The sequence below is a fragment of the Bubalus kerabau genome, chromosome 14, assembly GCF_029407905.1.
Source record: "Bubalus kerabau isolate K-KA32 ecotype Philippines breed swamp buffalo chromosome 14, PCC_UOA_SB_1v2, whole genome shotgun sequence".
Classification (NCBI taxonomy): domain Eukaryota; kingdom Metazoa; phylum Chordata; class Mammalia; order Artiodactyla; family Bovidae; genus Bubalus; species Bubalus kerabau.
The window spans coordinates 53242959-53256829 of NC_073637.1; the positions used below are offsets into that span (position 1 = coordinate 53242959).

The 13871-nt window shown below is 36.4% G+C and overlaps 1 protein-coding gene across 3 annotated transcripts in view; it reads left to right on the forward strand.

Moving 5' to 3' along the window:
- CSMD3 (CUB and Sushi multiple domains 3) overlaps positions 1-13871 on the forward strand; it is a 1475959-nt gene that overhangs the window by 209029 nt on the left and 1253059 nt on the right. For all 3 annotated transcript variants that reach the window (XM_055546406.1, XM_055546407.1, XM_055546408.1), the window contains exon 3: positions 1724-1836. In XM_055546406.1, the coding sequence (XP_055402381.1) occupies positions 1724-1836 (113 nt within the window). The remainder of the gene's footprint in view (positions 1-1723; positions 1837-13871) is intronic.

The window sequence follows — 13871 nt, forward strand, 5'->3', positions numbered from 1 at the left end:
CCAAGCCAACAGCCAGCAAGGAATGAGGTCCTTAGTTCTACAACTTAATGAAACTGACTTCTGGCAACAGCCCTCTGAATTTGGAAGTGGAAGCAGACATAACTTCAGAGTTTTCAGAAAGCAAAGCATCCAAGTTGACATCATGATTTCACCCTTGTGAGACTCTAAGCAGAGAATCAGTTAATTGACACCTACCTAGACACACGTAACTGTGAGATAATAATGTGTTAAGTATGTGTTAACTTGAATTAGGTGAACCAAAGGAATTTAATGTTACAGAGTAAAAAAAAATTAATTGATTCAGTTTGAATTCAACATTATAACTGTCAAGTTTTTGTGTAGTATCAAAGAAGAGTAACCATTTTTACATGCAAAAGTTATTAGAACACTCTTACCTTTTAAAACTAAATATCTAACTGAAATCACATTACTTCATACCCATCAAACAAATAACATATTGCAAAATATTCCATAAAGGAGCAGATATGATAATCTAGCCATTTTCCACTAATAGGCCAAACATTAAAGAGATTTTCAAAAATAGAGTACAGTGTATTCTCATTTTTTGCTTTGGAGAAAGCTATTTAATATTAAGATATTACTTATGTCTATATGTAATGGGCTTATTCTAGATATTTTAAAATAAAGTAATCAATGTACATTTTAAAATGTTTCTCAGTTTTAACTTGAATAAATATTGATAGATCAAACCCATATATCTCTGGGGTTCTTAGTACATTTTTAGAGTAAATAAACCCAAGACAAATAAGAACTTATACTATTAAGAAATAAAAATGTATTGTAATTTCAGTACAGACTAATCCTACCTATATAACGTTGGGCAAAAATAGCAAGTATATTAAAAAATAGTATAATTCCATTGCATAAAATTTTCAATTCTTACTCTTATATTAAGAATAAAAAATGGGAATGTGATATAAAAGGCAATTCATAGAAAAAATTTTTAATAATTCATCTTCATTAGTTTTAGAAAAATTACATTCCATGAATGTGCTTTTTCTTATTTTTAATTTTTCTTTTCTGGCTTATAAAGTGTCAATTATAAATTACTTTTTATATAATTGAGCTTATAATTATATGCAATAAATTATTAGCAAAATAACTAGTAAATTATGGGCAAAATATCTGACAAATATTTGTTATGCAAAATTATGAATTATTAACCAAAAATAATTTGCAACTATTAGCTTTAACAGAACCTCCTAGAATCTGTTAAAATAAAGTCACTTTTCATTTGTGGACATTTCAGTTTCATAGTCTATATTTAGATCACATTTCTTCTTTCAATATCAAATTTCTCTAAATACTTCCCACTCTTTATATATATTTTAAACAATCGGGAAAATGATCTGACAAAAATGTCTTCTAAATGTTGTTAAAATCAACAATTAAAATGCACACAGAAAATCCATAGCCTTATAACTTATTTCCCAAAGTCTGAATTGATCAATATCCTAATGTAAATGATATGTTTAGTAGATATGATAAACAGTAATAATACACACACATAAATATGTTTATATATATTTATAGTAATTACTTTATGTAAATGACATGTTCAAATCAACATGTCATAAATTAATTCACACCACACACACACTTATACAAAACTTGGGGATTTGATAAAAATGACTTTTAATACTCTTTCAGTTCTATTAGGTAAAATGTCTATAACTAACAGTTAATTCCATTTATGTTTTAGGTTAACAGGATTCCATCTGCCACCACCAGTAACAAGTACCAAATCTGTATTCTCACTACGTTTGACCAGTGATTTTGCAGTTAGTGCTCATGGATTTAAAGTATACTATGAAGGTAAGTGATGGTAATATAAAAAGACCGTTGCCCAACTTAATGTAACAAAACCAAAATTCTCCAGGTTAAAAATAGAAGAAAAATCACCAGGACAGAAGATATAGCCCATCATGTTATATCAAATCCTATACCAAGATTCACCTTCTCGATAATCATCAATACATAATAAAAAGCTACACTTAGTAAAGCTTTAATGCTTCATTGCAATGTGCCTAGACAGACAAAATGTTTTCCCTTAAACCTTAGGAGATGAAACCATGGCATCATTATAGGTTTTAACTTTAATGAAAGAGAAGAAAATGTGTCAGTGAAAGGAAACTAGGCCTAATTTGAGATTCAGACATAACAGACTCCACCCTATTCTCTGTATTTTGCCTATCTGCCGTAAAATAAACTGGTAATTTGGGTTCTCCATAAGTTAGAATCAAGAGAAAAGTCCATTAAGAGTCAGGAGTTGACATTTTTCATTTTAAACCAGTCTTTCCAGTTCCACAGATCCATAATTCCTTAATCAGAAAGAGGAAAACAAAGAAAACTTCAAAAAAATTGAAGTTTGAGGCCACTAATAATCTTTATATTTCTTTATCCCACATAGTGTGCATACTCATGTTTCACGATACAAATATTGGTTGATAATGGGATGATACCACAGGCTCTGATGATGGTGTTAGAAATGCATAGAATCTACATTATTTTCTCTTTTTGAAATGAAAAAAAAATTCTGAAGGCAAAAATAAACTTTTCTCATGTATGTGCACGTGCTCAGTTATGTCCAACTCTTTGCAAACCCCATGGACCAAAGCCCATCAGGTTCCTCTCTGTCCATGGGATTATCCAGGCGAGAATATTGGAGTGGGTTGCCATTTCCTCCTCCAGGAATATGTTCTCAAGGTTTATATACTGAGGTCATGTAGTTGTAATTTCTTCTGTAATTTGATAATAAAATTTCACACAGTTTAGAGAAGGGTATCTTTTTTACCCATAAGAATAGCATGACAAAATTCAGCTCACCTCCCCAGGACCACATAACCAGAATATACCACAGTAAATCTAGCATCATGGTAAAAGATATACAAATACAGTAGAAAGGGTAGTTACTTTTTAAAGCACATAGTAATTAAAAATATAATATGTTTAAAGGGCACACTAGCAAAAAAAAAATCATATATAAAATAGATTGATTTAGTATAAAGGTTAATAGCTTGCATGGGGAGGGGGGAGTTTTAAGGTAAGAATTTCATCTAGTGCTTTCACCCTAGGGAAAAAAGTACTCTCTAGCAAACAATTAAGGAAAAATGTTTTATCTTTTTGATGCACTAAATAATGCCATATCACAGTAGTTGTGAAGACAATTTTATACCTAATATATTTCTCAACTGTCTTTCTCTACCAGGGGAGAATGCATTCCATGACTTAATTCCTACATTGTAATAGTAATAATCATTATTTTTGAAGGTGCTTTCACAATAGCTGAATACTTTTATCTTGGCAACTTAATTCACACTTTGAAATATAAAACAAAGGTTTAATTTTAAGTGTAATTTTGGCAATATTGAAGAAGCTAGTAATACAATAAAAAGGCTCCATAATAGAGAACTCGAACTCGGCTCATCAAAGTATAAAGATATTTTAAGATAGTTTATTCTTTCAGCAAGTACTAAGTATACTGAAATTGTAGGAACTTGGAAGATGAATTATAATGTTGTCATACTTTCTGGTTTGACTATCAAGTTTCTTTTTTTTTTAATTTTATTTTATTTTTAAACTTTACAATATTGTATTGGTTTTGCCAAATATTGAAATGAATCCATCACAGGTATACACGTGTTCCCCATTCTTAACCCTCCTTCCTCCTCCCTCCCCACACCATCCCTCTGGCTCGTCCCAGTGCACCAGCCCCAAGCATCCAGTATCGTGCATCGAACCTGGACTGGTGAATTGTTTCATATATGGTATTATACGTATTTCAATGCCATTCTCCCAAATCATCCCATCCTCTCCCTCTCCCACAGAGTCCATAAGACTGTTCTATACATCAGTGTCTCTTTTGCTGTCTCGTACACAGGGTTATTGTTACCATCTTTCTAAATTCCATATATATGTATTAGTATACTGTATTGGTGTTTTTCTTTCTGGCTTACTTCACTCTGTATAATAGGCTCCAGTTTCATCCACCTCATTAGAACTGATTCAAATGTATTCTTTTTAATGGCTGAGTAATACTCCATTGTGTATATGTACCACAGCTTTCTTATCCATTCATCTGCTGATGGACATCTAGGTTGCTTCCATGTCCTGGCTATTATAAACAGTGCTGCGATGAACATTGGGGTACATGTGTCTCTTTCCCTTCTGGTTTCCTCAGTGTGTATGCCCAGCAGTGGGATTGCTGGATCATAAGGCAGTTCTATTTCCAGTTTTTTAAGGAATCTCCACACTGTTCTCCATAACAGACCCATCACAAGTATGGAAATTGAAACTGTAATCAAAAATCTTCCAGCAAACAAAAGCCCAGGTCCAGGCTTCACAGTTGAATTCTACCAAAAATTTAGAGAAGAGCTAACACATATCCTGCTCAAACTCTTCCAGAAAATTGCAGAGGAAGGTAAACTTCCAAACTCATTCTATGAGGCCACCATCACCCTAATACCAAAACCTGACAAAGATCCCACAAAAAAAGAAAACTACAGGCCAATATCACTGATGATCATAGATGCAAAAATCCTTAACAAAATTCTAGCAATCAGAATCCAACAACACATTAAAAAGATCATACACCATGACCAAGTGGGCTTTATCCCAGGGATGCAAGGATTCTTCAATATCCGCAAATCAATCAATGTAATACACCACATTAACAAATTGAAAAATAAAAACCATATGATTATCTCAATAGATGCAGAGAAAGCCTTTGACAAAATTCAACATCCATTTATGATAAAAACTCTCCAGAAAGCAGGAATAGAAGGAACATACCTCAACATAATCAAAGCTATATATGACAAACCCACAGCAAACATTATCCTCAATGGTGAGAAACTGAAAGCATTTCCTCTAAAGTCAGGAACAAGACAAGGGTGCCCACTTTCACCATTACTATTCAACATAGTTTTGGAAGTTTTGGCCACAGCAATCAGAGCAGAAGAAAAAGAAAAGGAATCTAAATTGGAAAAGAAGAAGTAAAACTCTCACTGTTTGCAGATGACATGATCCTCTACATAGAAAACCCTAAAGACTCCACCAGAAAATTACTAGAACTAATCAATGACTATAGTAAAGTTGCAGGATATAAAATCAACACCCAGAAATCCCTTGCATTCCTATACACTAATAATGAGAAAACAGAAAGAGAAATTAAGGAAACAATTCCATTCACCATTGCAACAGAAAGAATAAAATACTTAGGAATATATCTGACTATCAAGTTTCATGAAATAGTCTTAAAAATATTTTCATAGCTCTCTGTTGTTTCGACCTATGCAGCATTAAATTTCTGTCTTTTCTGCCTCAGTAAAAATGGATTCATATTTCTTCATGACATTTAAATGTATGCATGGGAGATCCTGACTTAAAATATTAATATATTGTACTAGGCAACCAAGTAGTATTGAGGGATCAAACTGCAGAACATCATCAGGTATTGATTTGTGATGGGAATCTTCTACCATGTAATATTAGTTTTCTGTGGCTACCATAGAGAACTGTAGCTAAAAAGTCCTGGTGGTCTCTGCTAGTCCTCTGCTCATAGTTTCATATGGCTGAAATGAAAATGTCAGCTGGCTAGGCCCTTATCAGAATGCACTGGAAAGTACCTATTGCCCACATTTTCTAGAGGTCTCTCTCTTCTTTGCATGTAAGACCACATTTTTGAGCTAGTCACTAGTGCAATGAATCCTTTTCATACTTGAAATCTCTCTGACTTCCCTTTCTTAATTCATCTCTTTACTACCCTCTTTCCTCATTCACCTGTGACTTTAGCTAGAGAAATTTCTCAGCTTCTAAAGGCCAACATCATTAGATTAGCTTTGATTATCCAGGTAGACCCAATCTACCGATGTTCAAATCCTCAAGCATAGTTCACATAAGCATAATCCACACCTGAAGATCTTTCTGCAGGGTAATATTCACAGGTTCCAGTGATTCTGGGGTATGGCAGGGTACGTTGTGCTTGTGCATGTTCAGTTGCTTCAGTCATGTCCGACTCTTTGTGACCCTATGAACTGTAGCCCACCAGGCTCCTCTGTCCAGGGAATTCTCCAGGCAAGAATATTGGAGTGGGTCACCATGCCCTCTTCAAGGGGATCTTCCTGACTCAGGGACTGAACCTCCATCTCTTAAATCTCCTGCATTGGCAGGCAAGTTCTTTACCACCAGTGACCTTTGGGAAGTAAAGATTCATTAATCCTACCACACCACATGCAACACTATGTAACATTTTACAGAGGGAGTAGCTACTAGTGTTTATTTAACCACAGCCAATGACACTATCAAGGTCCAGCTGGTGTATTTGAAGTTCAGAACTTGGTTTGAAACTTCAAAGCCTGTCCTCTAAATGTACACCTGTGCATGCATCATCAGAATGATCCTAATATCTGAATCTCATTTATCATTTCATCTCCCTTTATATAATAATTTTTACACTAATTATTTTATTTTCTAAACTTTCCTGAGACATTGTTCTTGTGTACTAGAATTTATGAGATCTCTATTTATTAATGATATTTGTGCATTTATCTGTATTTTTCTAACTGCCAATACCAGAACACATACACTAGAATCATCTAGAGAATGTGTTAAAATGTAGGATTCTTGGCTCTAATAACATATCCTGAATCAGACTGTGGAGTGAAGCCCTGGAATATGCATTGCAATTGCAAATCCAATGCAGAATAAATGATTAATATTAGTCATCTGTGATTTTCACAGATTGTCTCTTTTGTTACAAACTTCTGTTGCCTTATTTCAGCCCATTTACTTTAAAACTGTGGAAGGTGAGGTCCCTGCACAAAATTTGATTTAGTTTCAGAGCTCTTAACAATTTATCAGAAATACTTTTCTTTTAAACTTTTTGAAGTTGAAGCTGAGAGGTATTAAATTTCTGTGGTAAATTTTCCCCATTAATATCTAGATGCATATATTTTTACTTTCCCTCATTACTGTCTATCATACATTTGAATTTCTTGTCACTTTCTCAAAATTTGTTTCGTACAACATTGCTTCCATGGGTTTCTTTCTTTTTTTTTTAGCATTTACTTTTACTTTTTATTTTATTTTTTGACTTTACGATATTGTATTGGTTTTGCCATATATCAACATGACTCCACCACAGGTATACACGTGTTCCCTATCCTGAACCCTCCTCCCTCCCCATACCATCCTTCTGGGTCGTCCATGGGTTTCTTAAGGTTTATAAAAACAAACGAGTATAATAGTATTCTGTGAAACAATAAGTTTGAAAAAAACAGTAGCGCATACTAAGTTGAATAGCCAAAGAACCATCTTCCAAAATCTGGTCTGGACAAAACTGGTAGAATCTGTATTCTGTGGAGAACACAATCAAAATACTCTTTTGTCTTTTCAGATATGCCAATCAGTATTCAAAATAAATTCTAGTTTTGCTAAAAGTTATTTTTTACAACGGAATCCTTTTACATTTTACTCCTTTCACATTTTATATATTATATGAATTGGATAGTTTAATGTCTGGGAGAATCCCAATGCATACGGAATAATTTCAATATGTGTAAATAATCCAATTTAACAACCAGAAATTAATATAAAAATTAAAAGTTTTGAAAACCACTTCAAACACAAGGTAGCTATTATGCCATAATGATTACTGATGTGTTATGACTAAGTAATTAAGAAATTACAAAGATAGAAGTCTCTGTTTTAGCAAATTTTTTATTAAACCATTTTAAAATTTTAATTCAGACATAAAAAATTTGTTATAATAACAGTACCACTACCATGTAACATGTACTGAGTGATTTCTTTGTGTCAGTCACAGTGCTAAACATTTTACATGGATTTCTGTCATTCTATAAAATTATGAAAAAATTGTAATGAGCAAGAATTACAGAACTAAAGCACTAACCTAAAGGTAAAAATATGCTTATGTGCCCTGGAGAAATAAACTATATACATTTTAGAGACTTATTTTCTATCTAAACTACAAACTAATTTCATAATAGTTAAACACATATGACCATATAGAATTTAGTGTAAAAGAGCATTACAAAAATAAGAATTACTGATAATGCTGTATATTAAAACAATATGAAACATAAAAGTTGAAATATATTTTTACATATATTACATGTGACATATATATTCTGTGTCCCTTTTAAACAATTCACATACAGAATAATGTTTATACTATTTACTATTCTATTTTAGCTACCCATCACACATGTTTATTGAAAATATTTACTTAAAAATGTCAAAGGACTTCAGTGATTTTTAATTTTAGGTGTTATTTTTTATTCTTAGGCTTTGAAAATTTAAACTGCAGTAGCATGAACTTCAATGAAAATATTACAATAGAGGATGAAGTCAATTATGCTTCTAGCAAGAGAGTTGAACTGTAGCAAGAGAGATTTATACATTAAAATTATATATATTAAATAGTTTTCTAGCAATGAATACATTAGGTGAATAAAAGAAGATAATGAATCATGACCTTAAATACTTTAAAGAATAAAGGAGATCATATTTTTGAAACATAATATAAGGAGATATATGCAGAAAATTTTTTTTTTTGTCTCTTGATCAAGTTCAAATATTTTGCCTTTCAGTTCAGTTCAGTACAGTCGCTCATCGTGTCCGACTCTTTGCGACCCCATGAATCACAGCACGCCAGGCCTCCCTGTCCATCACCAACTCCTGAAGTTCACCCAAACTCACGTCCATCGAGTTGGTGGTGCCATCCAGCCATCTCATCCTCTGTTGTCCCCTTCTCCTCCTGCCCCCACCCTCTCAGCATCAGGGTCTTTTCCAATGAGTCAACTCATCGCATGAGGTGGCCAAAGTATTGGAGTTTCAGCCTCAGCATCAGTCCTTCCAATGAACACCCAGGACTGGTCTCCTTTAGGATGGACTGGCTGGATCTCCTTGCAGTCCAAGGGACTTGCAAGAGTCTTCACCAGCACCACAGTTCAAAAGCATCAATTCTTCAGTGTTCAGCCTTCTTCACAGTCCAACTCTTACATCCATACAGGACCACTGGAAAAGCCATAGTCTTGACTAGACAGACCTTTGTTGGCAAAGTAATATCTCTGCTTTTTAATATGCTATCTAGGTTAGTCATAAGTTTCCTTCCAAGCAGTAAGCGTCTTTTAATTTCATGGCTGCAGTCACCATCTGCAGTGATTTTGGAGCCCCCAAAAATAAAGTCTGACACTGTTTCCCCATCTATTTCCCATGAAGTGATGGGATCAGATGCCATGATCTTCATTTTCTGAATGTTGAGCTTTAAGCCAACTTTTCCACTCTCCTCTTTCACTTTCATCAAGAGGCTTTTTAGTTCCTCTTCACTTTCTGCCATAAGGGTGGTGTCATCTGCATATCTGAGGTTATTGATATTTCTCCCAGCAATCTTGATTCCAGCTTGTGATTCTTCCAGCCCAGTGTTTCTCATGATTTACTCTGCATATAAGTTAAATAAGCAGGGGGACAATATACAGCCTTTATGTACTCCTTTTCCTATTTGGAACCAGTCTGTTGTTTCATGTCCAGTTCTAACTGTTGCTTCCTGACCTGCATATAGGTTTCTCAAGAGGCAGGTCAGGTTGTCTGGTATGCCCATCTCTTTCACAATTTTCCACAGTTTATTGTGATGCACATAATCAAAAGCTTTGGCATAGTCAATAAAGCAGAAATAGATGTTTTTCCGGAACTCTCTTGCTTTTTCAACGATCCAGCAGATGTTGGCAATTTGATCTCTGGTTCCTCTGCCTTTTCTAAAGCCAGCTTGAACATCAGGAAGTTCACGGTTCATGTATTGCTGAAGCCTGGCTTGGAGAATTTTGAGCATTACTTTACTAGCATGTGAATTGAGTGCAATTGTGCAGGAGTTTGAGAATTCTTTGGGATTGTCTTTCTTTGGGATTGGAATGAAAACTGACCTTTTCCAGTCCTGTGGCCACTGCTGAGTTTTCCAAATTTGCTGGCATATTGAGTGCAGTGCTTTCACAGCATCATCTTTCAGGATTTGGAATAGCTCATCTGGAATTCTATCACCGCTACTAGCTTTGTTGGTAGTGATGCTTTCTAAGGCCCACTTGACTTTACATTCCAGGATGTCTGGCTCTAGGTGAGTGATCACACCATCGTGATTATCTGGGTCGTGAAGATCTTTTTTTGTAGAGTTCTTCTGTGTATTCTTGTCACCTCTTCTTAATATCTTCTGCTTCTGTTAGGTCCCTACCATTTCTGTCCTTTATTGAGCCCATCTTTGCATGAAATGTTCCCTTGGTATCTCTAATTTTCTCGAAGAGATCTCTAGTCTTTCCCATTCTGTTGTTTTCCTCTATTTCTTTGCATTGATCACTGAGGAAGGCTTTCTTATCTCTTCTTGCTATTCTTTGGAACTCTGCATTCAGATGCTTATATCTTTCCTTTTCTCCTTTGCTTTTCACTTCTCTTCTTTTCACAGCTATTTGTAAGACCTCCTCAGACAGCCATTTTGCTTTTTTGCATTTCTTTTCCATGGGGATGGTCTTGATCCCTGTCTCCTGTACAATGTCACGAACCTCCGTCCATAGTTCATCAGGTACTATGTCTATCAGATCTAGTCCCTTAAATCTATTTCTCACTTCCACTGTATAATTTTGCCTTTAGGGTACCATTAAAGTGAAAGTGAACGTTGCTCAGTCATGTCCAGCTCTTTGTGACCCAGGCCAGAATACCTGGGCATCTTCCTAACCCTGGGATTGAACCCAAGTCTCCTGCATTACAGGCCTATTCTTTACCAGCTGAGCCACAAGGGAAGTCTGGGAAGACTGGCTATTTAGGTATTGAGATATCTTAGTCTACTGACAAGTTTACTTTCCCTGTGTAACTCCTCCCTCTTCTTTGAGTGGAGTCACAGGCAGAGGAAGAGATTATCTTCCCATCTCCTCCGTCTATTGGTGGCTGCTGCTAAGTTGCTTCAGTGGTTTCCGACTCTGTGCAACCCCATGGACAGCAGCCCACCAGGCTCCTCTGTCCCTGGGATTCTCTAGGCAAAAATACTGGAGTGGGTTGCCATTTCCTTCTCCAATGCATGCAGGCATGCTGAGTCGCTTCAGTCGTGTCCAACTCTGTGTGACCCCATGGACAGCAGCCCACCAGGCTCCTCTGTCAAAGGGATTCTCTAGGCAAGAATACTGGAGTGGGCTGCCATTGCCTTCTCCACACTCTATTGGTATCAGCTCTGTGTTCCAGGTTTTCTTGGTCTCATTAGCCACCAATGGCCAAGGGCAAGAGGAGGAGGCACAGCTGGTACGAGGGAGCTAGGATGAGGTCCTGTCTCCCTCACTTCCCTTTCATATCACCCCTTTTGCAGCCAGGTTCTCCCTCATTTTCCCGGGTCTAGCCTGGTGATCCTGTTTTCCATGGCCTGCTCCTCCAGTGGTCCTCTGCTGTTTGGTCTGACACAACAGAAGACAATTTCTCAGGTGGCCTTGAACTTCATAGCACAATCCTTTGATTTTTCATCTTTCATGGCTAGATTCATTGGATGTTCCATCTCTAGAATTTTTATGACTAGAAGTCTGACTCTTGGATGGTTTAGACTTCCAGATATCTAGTCCACCATATTCTGCCAAAGTCCCATCAAATGGCATAGTCCTCTGAGAAGTTTAACTCTCATGACCGAGCTTTTTGGAAATTAGGTTCTGTTTGATCTGGCCCTCTGGGAGACCTGTCTTCAATGCTCAGATCCTCATGGAGTGTCGGCAGATGTGTCCTGGCCTTTCTGGAACAGTGACCATAGGTTTGAGGCCTTTGGAGGTCTGGCCCTTCCAGAAGTTTTGTCAGTTGCAGGCAGTCCCTCCAAAGGTCTGTTCTCCACAATTTGGCTCTTTGGTGAGCCTCTTCCCTATGACCTGTTTAGCTGATGATGTGGGTGGCTGTGCACAGGTCCCTGTACTTGGCCCCAGCAGTGGTTTTGTCTGTAGTGGCCAGTGACCTTCTAGCTAGGTCATGAGTGCCTCCTCACTCTTGCATTTATTTATGTAAATGAAGTATAGTTGGTTTACAGTATTATATTAGTTTCAGGTGTACAACATAGTAAGTGAATATTTTTATAGAATGTATCGACTTAAAATTATTACAAAATAATGGCTATATTCTCTTTCTTTTAAGTTGAAAGTGTTAAAAAATCCCAATCTAGAGAATTACAAAAATTAGCCTTTTCCCTAAATATCATCTTCATAATGGAATTAAAAGGCACAGTGTTATAATTACTACGTGAATTTGGCTAGGTATATATAAGAATTTATTAATTTTCAAGTTTACTTCTATTATCCAGGAAGATACACATTTTCATTTTATTCACAATAAAACCTGAACAGCACTATAAACTATGTTTTTCAATGGTAATCAATATCATTTTGAATATTTCTCATTTCTGCACAGTGTAGCACATACATCCTCTATAATAACAGATCTCCACCTTTATTTCTTATAACTGTTTGCCTCAACTCATAAAATGGTCACATGAACATGTATTAAATTTCTACATATACTATGTTATTTAAACTATTCTTCCTTAAATCTCTAGCTCTTCTTGCCTGGCCCACTTATTTCTTATTTTTCCAGGCTTTGTGCAGACCTTAATTACCTTTGGAAAGTCATTTATGGAATCCAGCATTGAACCCAACAATGATCTTTTTCTACATGCTCAGATATGAACATATTTTGTCATTACACTGCATTCTGCAATTTAAATATTTTTGTTCACACTAGTTTGTGAGAAGCTAGAGGGTATAGAACCTTTTACCTATTTTGTAAATCGCCCCCTATTTTAGTACACTATCCTGGCACAATGCACAGATCAGATCAGATCAGATCAGTCGCTCAGTTGTGTCCGACTCTTGGCGACCCCATGAATCGCAGCACGCCAGGCCTCCCTGTCCATCACCAACTCCTGGAGTTCACTCAGACTCACATCCATCGAGTCAGTGATGCCATCTAGCCATCTCATCCTCTGTCGTCCCCTTCTCCTCCGGCTCCCAATCCCTCCCAGCATCAGAGTCTTTTCCAATGAGTCAACTCTTCACATGAGGTGGCCAAAGTACTGGAGTTTCAGCTTTAGCATCATTCCTTCCAAAGAAATCCCAGGGCTGACCTTCAGAATGGACTGGTTGGATCTCCTTGAAGTCCAAGGGACTCTCAAGAGTCTTCTCCAACACCACAGTTCAAAAGCATCAATTCTTCGGCACTCAGCCTTCTTCACAGTCCAACTCTCACATCCATACAAGACCACAGGAAAAACCATAGCCTTGACTAGATGAACCTTTGTTGGCAAAGTAATGTCTCTGCTTTTGAATATGCTGTCTAGGTTGGTCATAACTTTCCTTCCAAAGAGTAAGCGTCTTTTAATTTCATGGCTGCAGTCACCATCTGTAGTGATTTTGGAGCCCAGAAAAATAAAATCTGACACTGTTTCCACTGTTTCCCCATCTATTTCCCATGAAGTGGTGGGACCGGATGCCATGATCTTCATTTTCTGAATGTTGAGCTTTAAGCCAACTTTCACTCTCCACTTTCACTTTCATTAAGAGGCTTTTTAGTTCCTCTTCACTTTCTGCCATAAGGGTCGCGTCATCTGCATATCTGAGGTTATTGATATTTCTCCCGGCAATCTTGATTCCAGCTTGTGCTTCTTCCAGTCTAGCATTTCTCATGATGTACTCTGCATATAAGTTAAATAAACTGGGTGACAATATACAGCCTTGACGAACTCCTTTTCCTATTTGGAACCAGTTTGTTGTTCCATGTCCAGTTCTAACTGTTGCTTCCTGACCTGCATACAAATTTCTTAAGAGGCA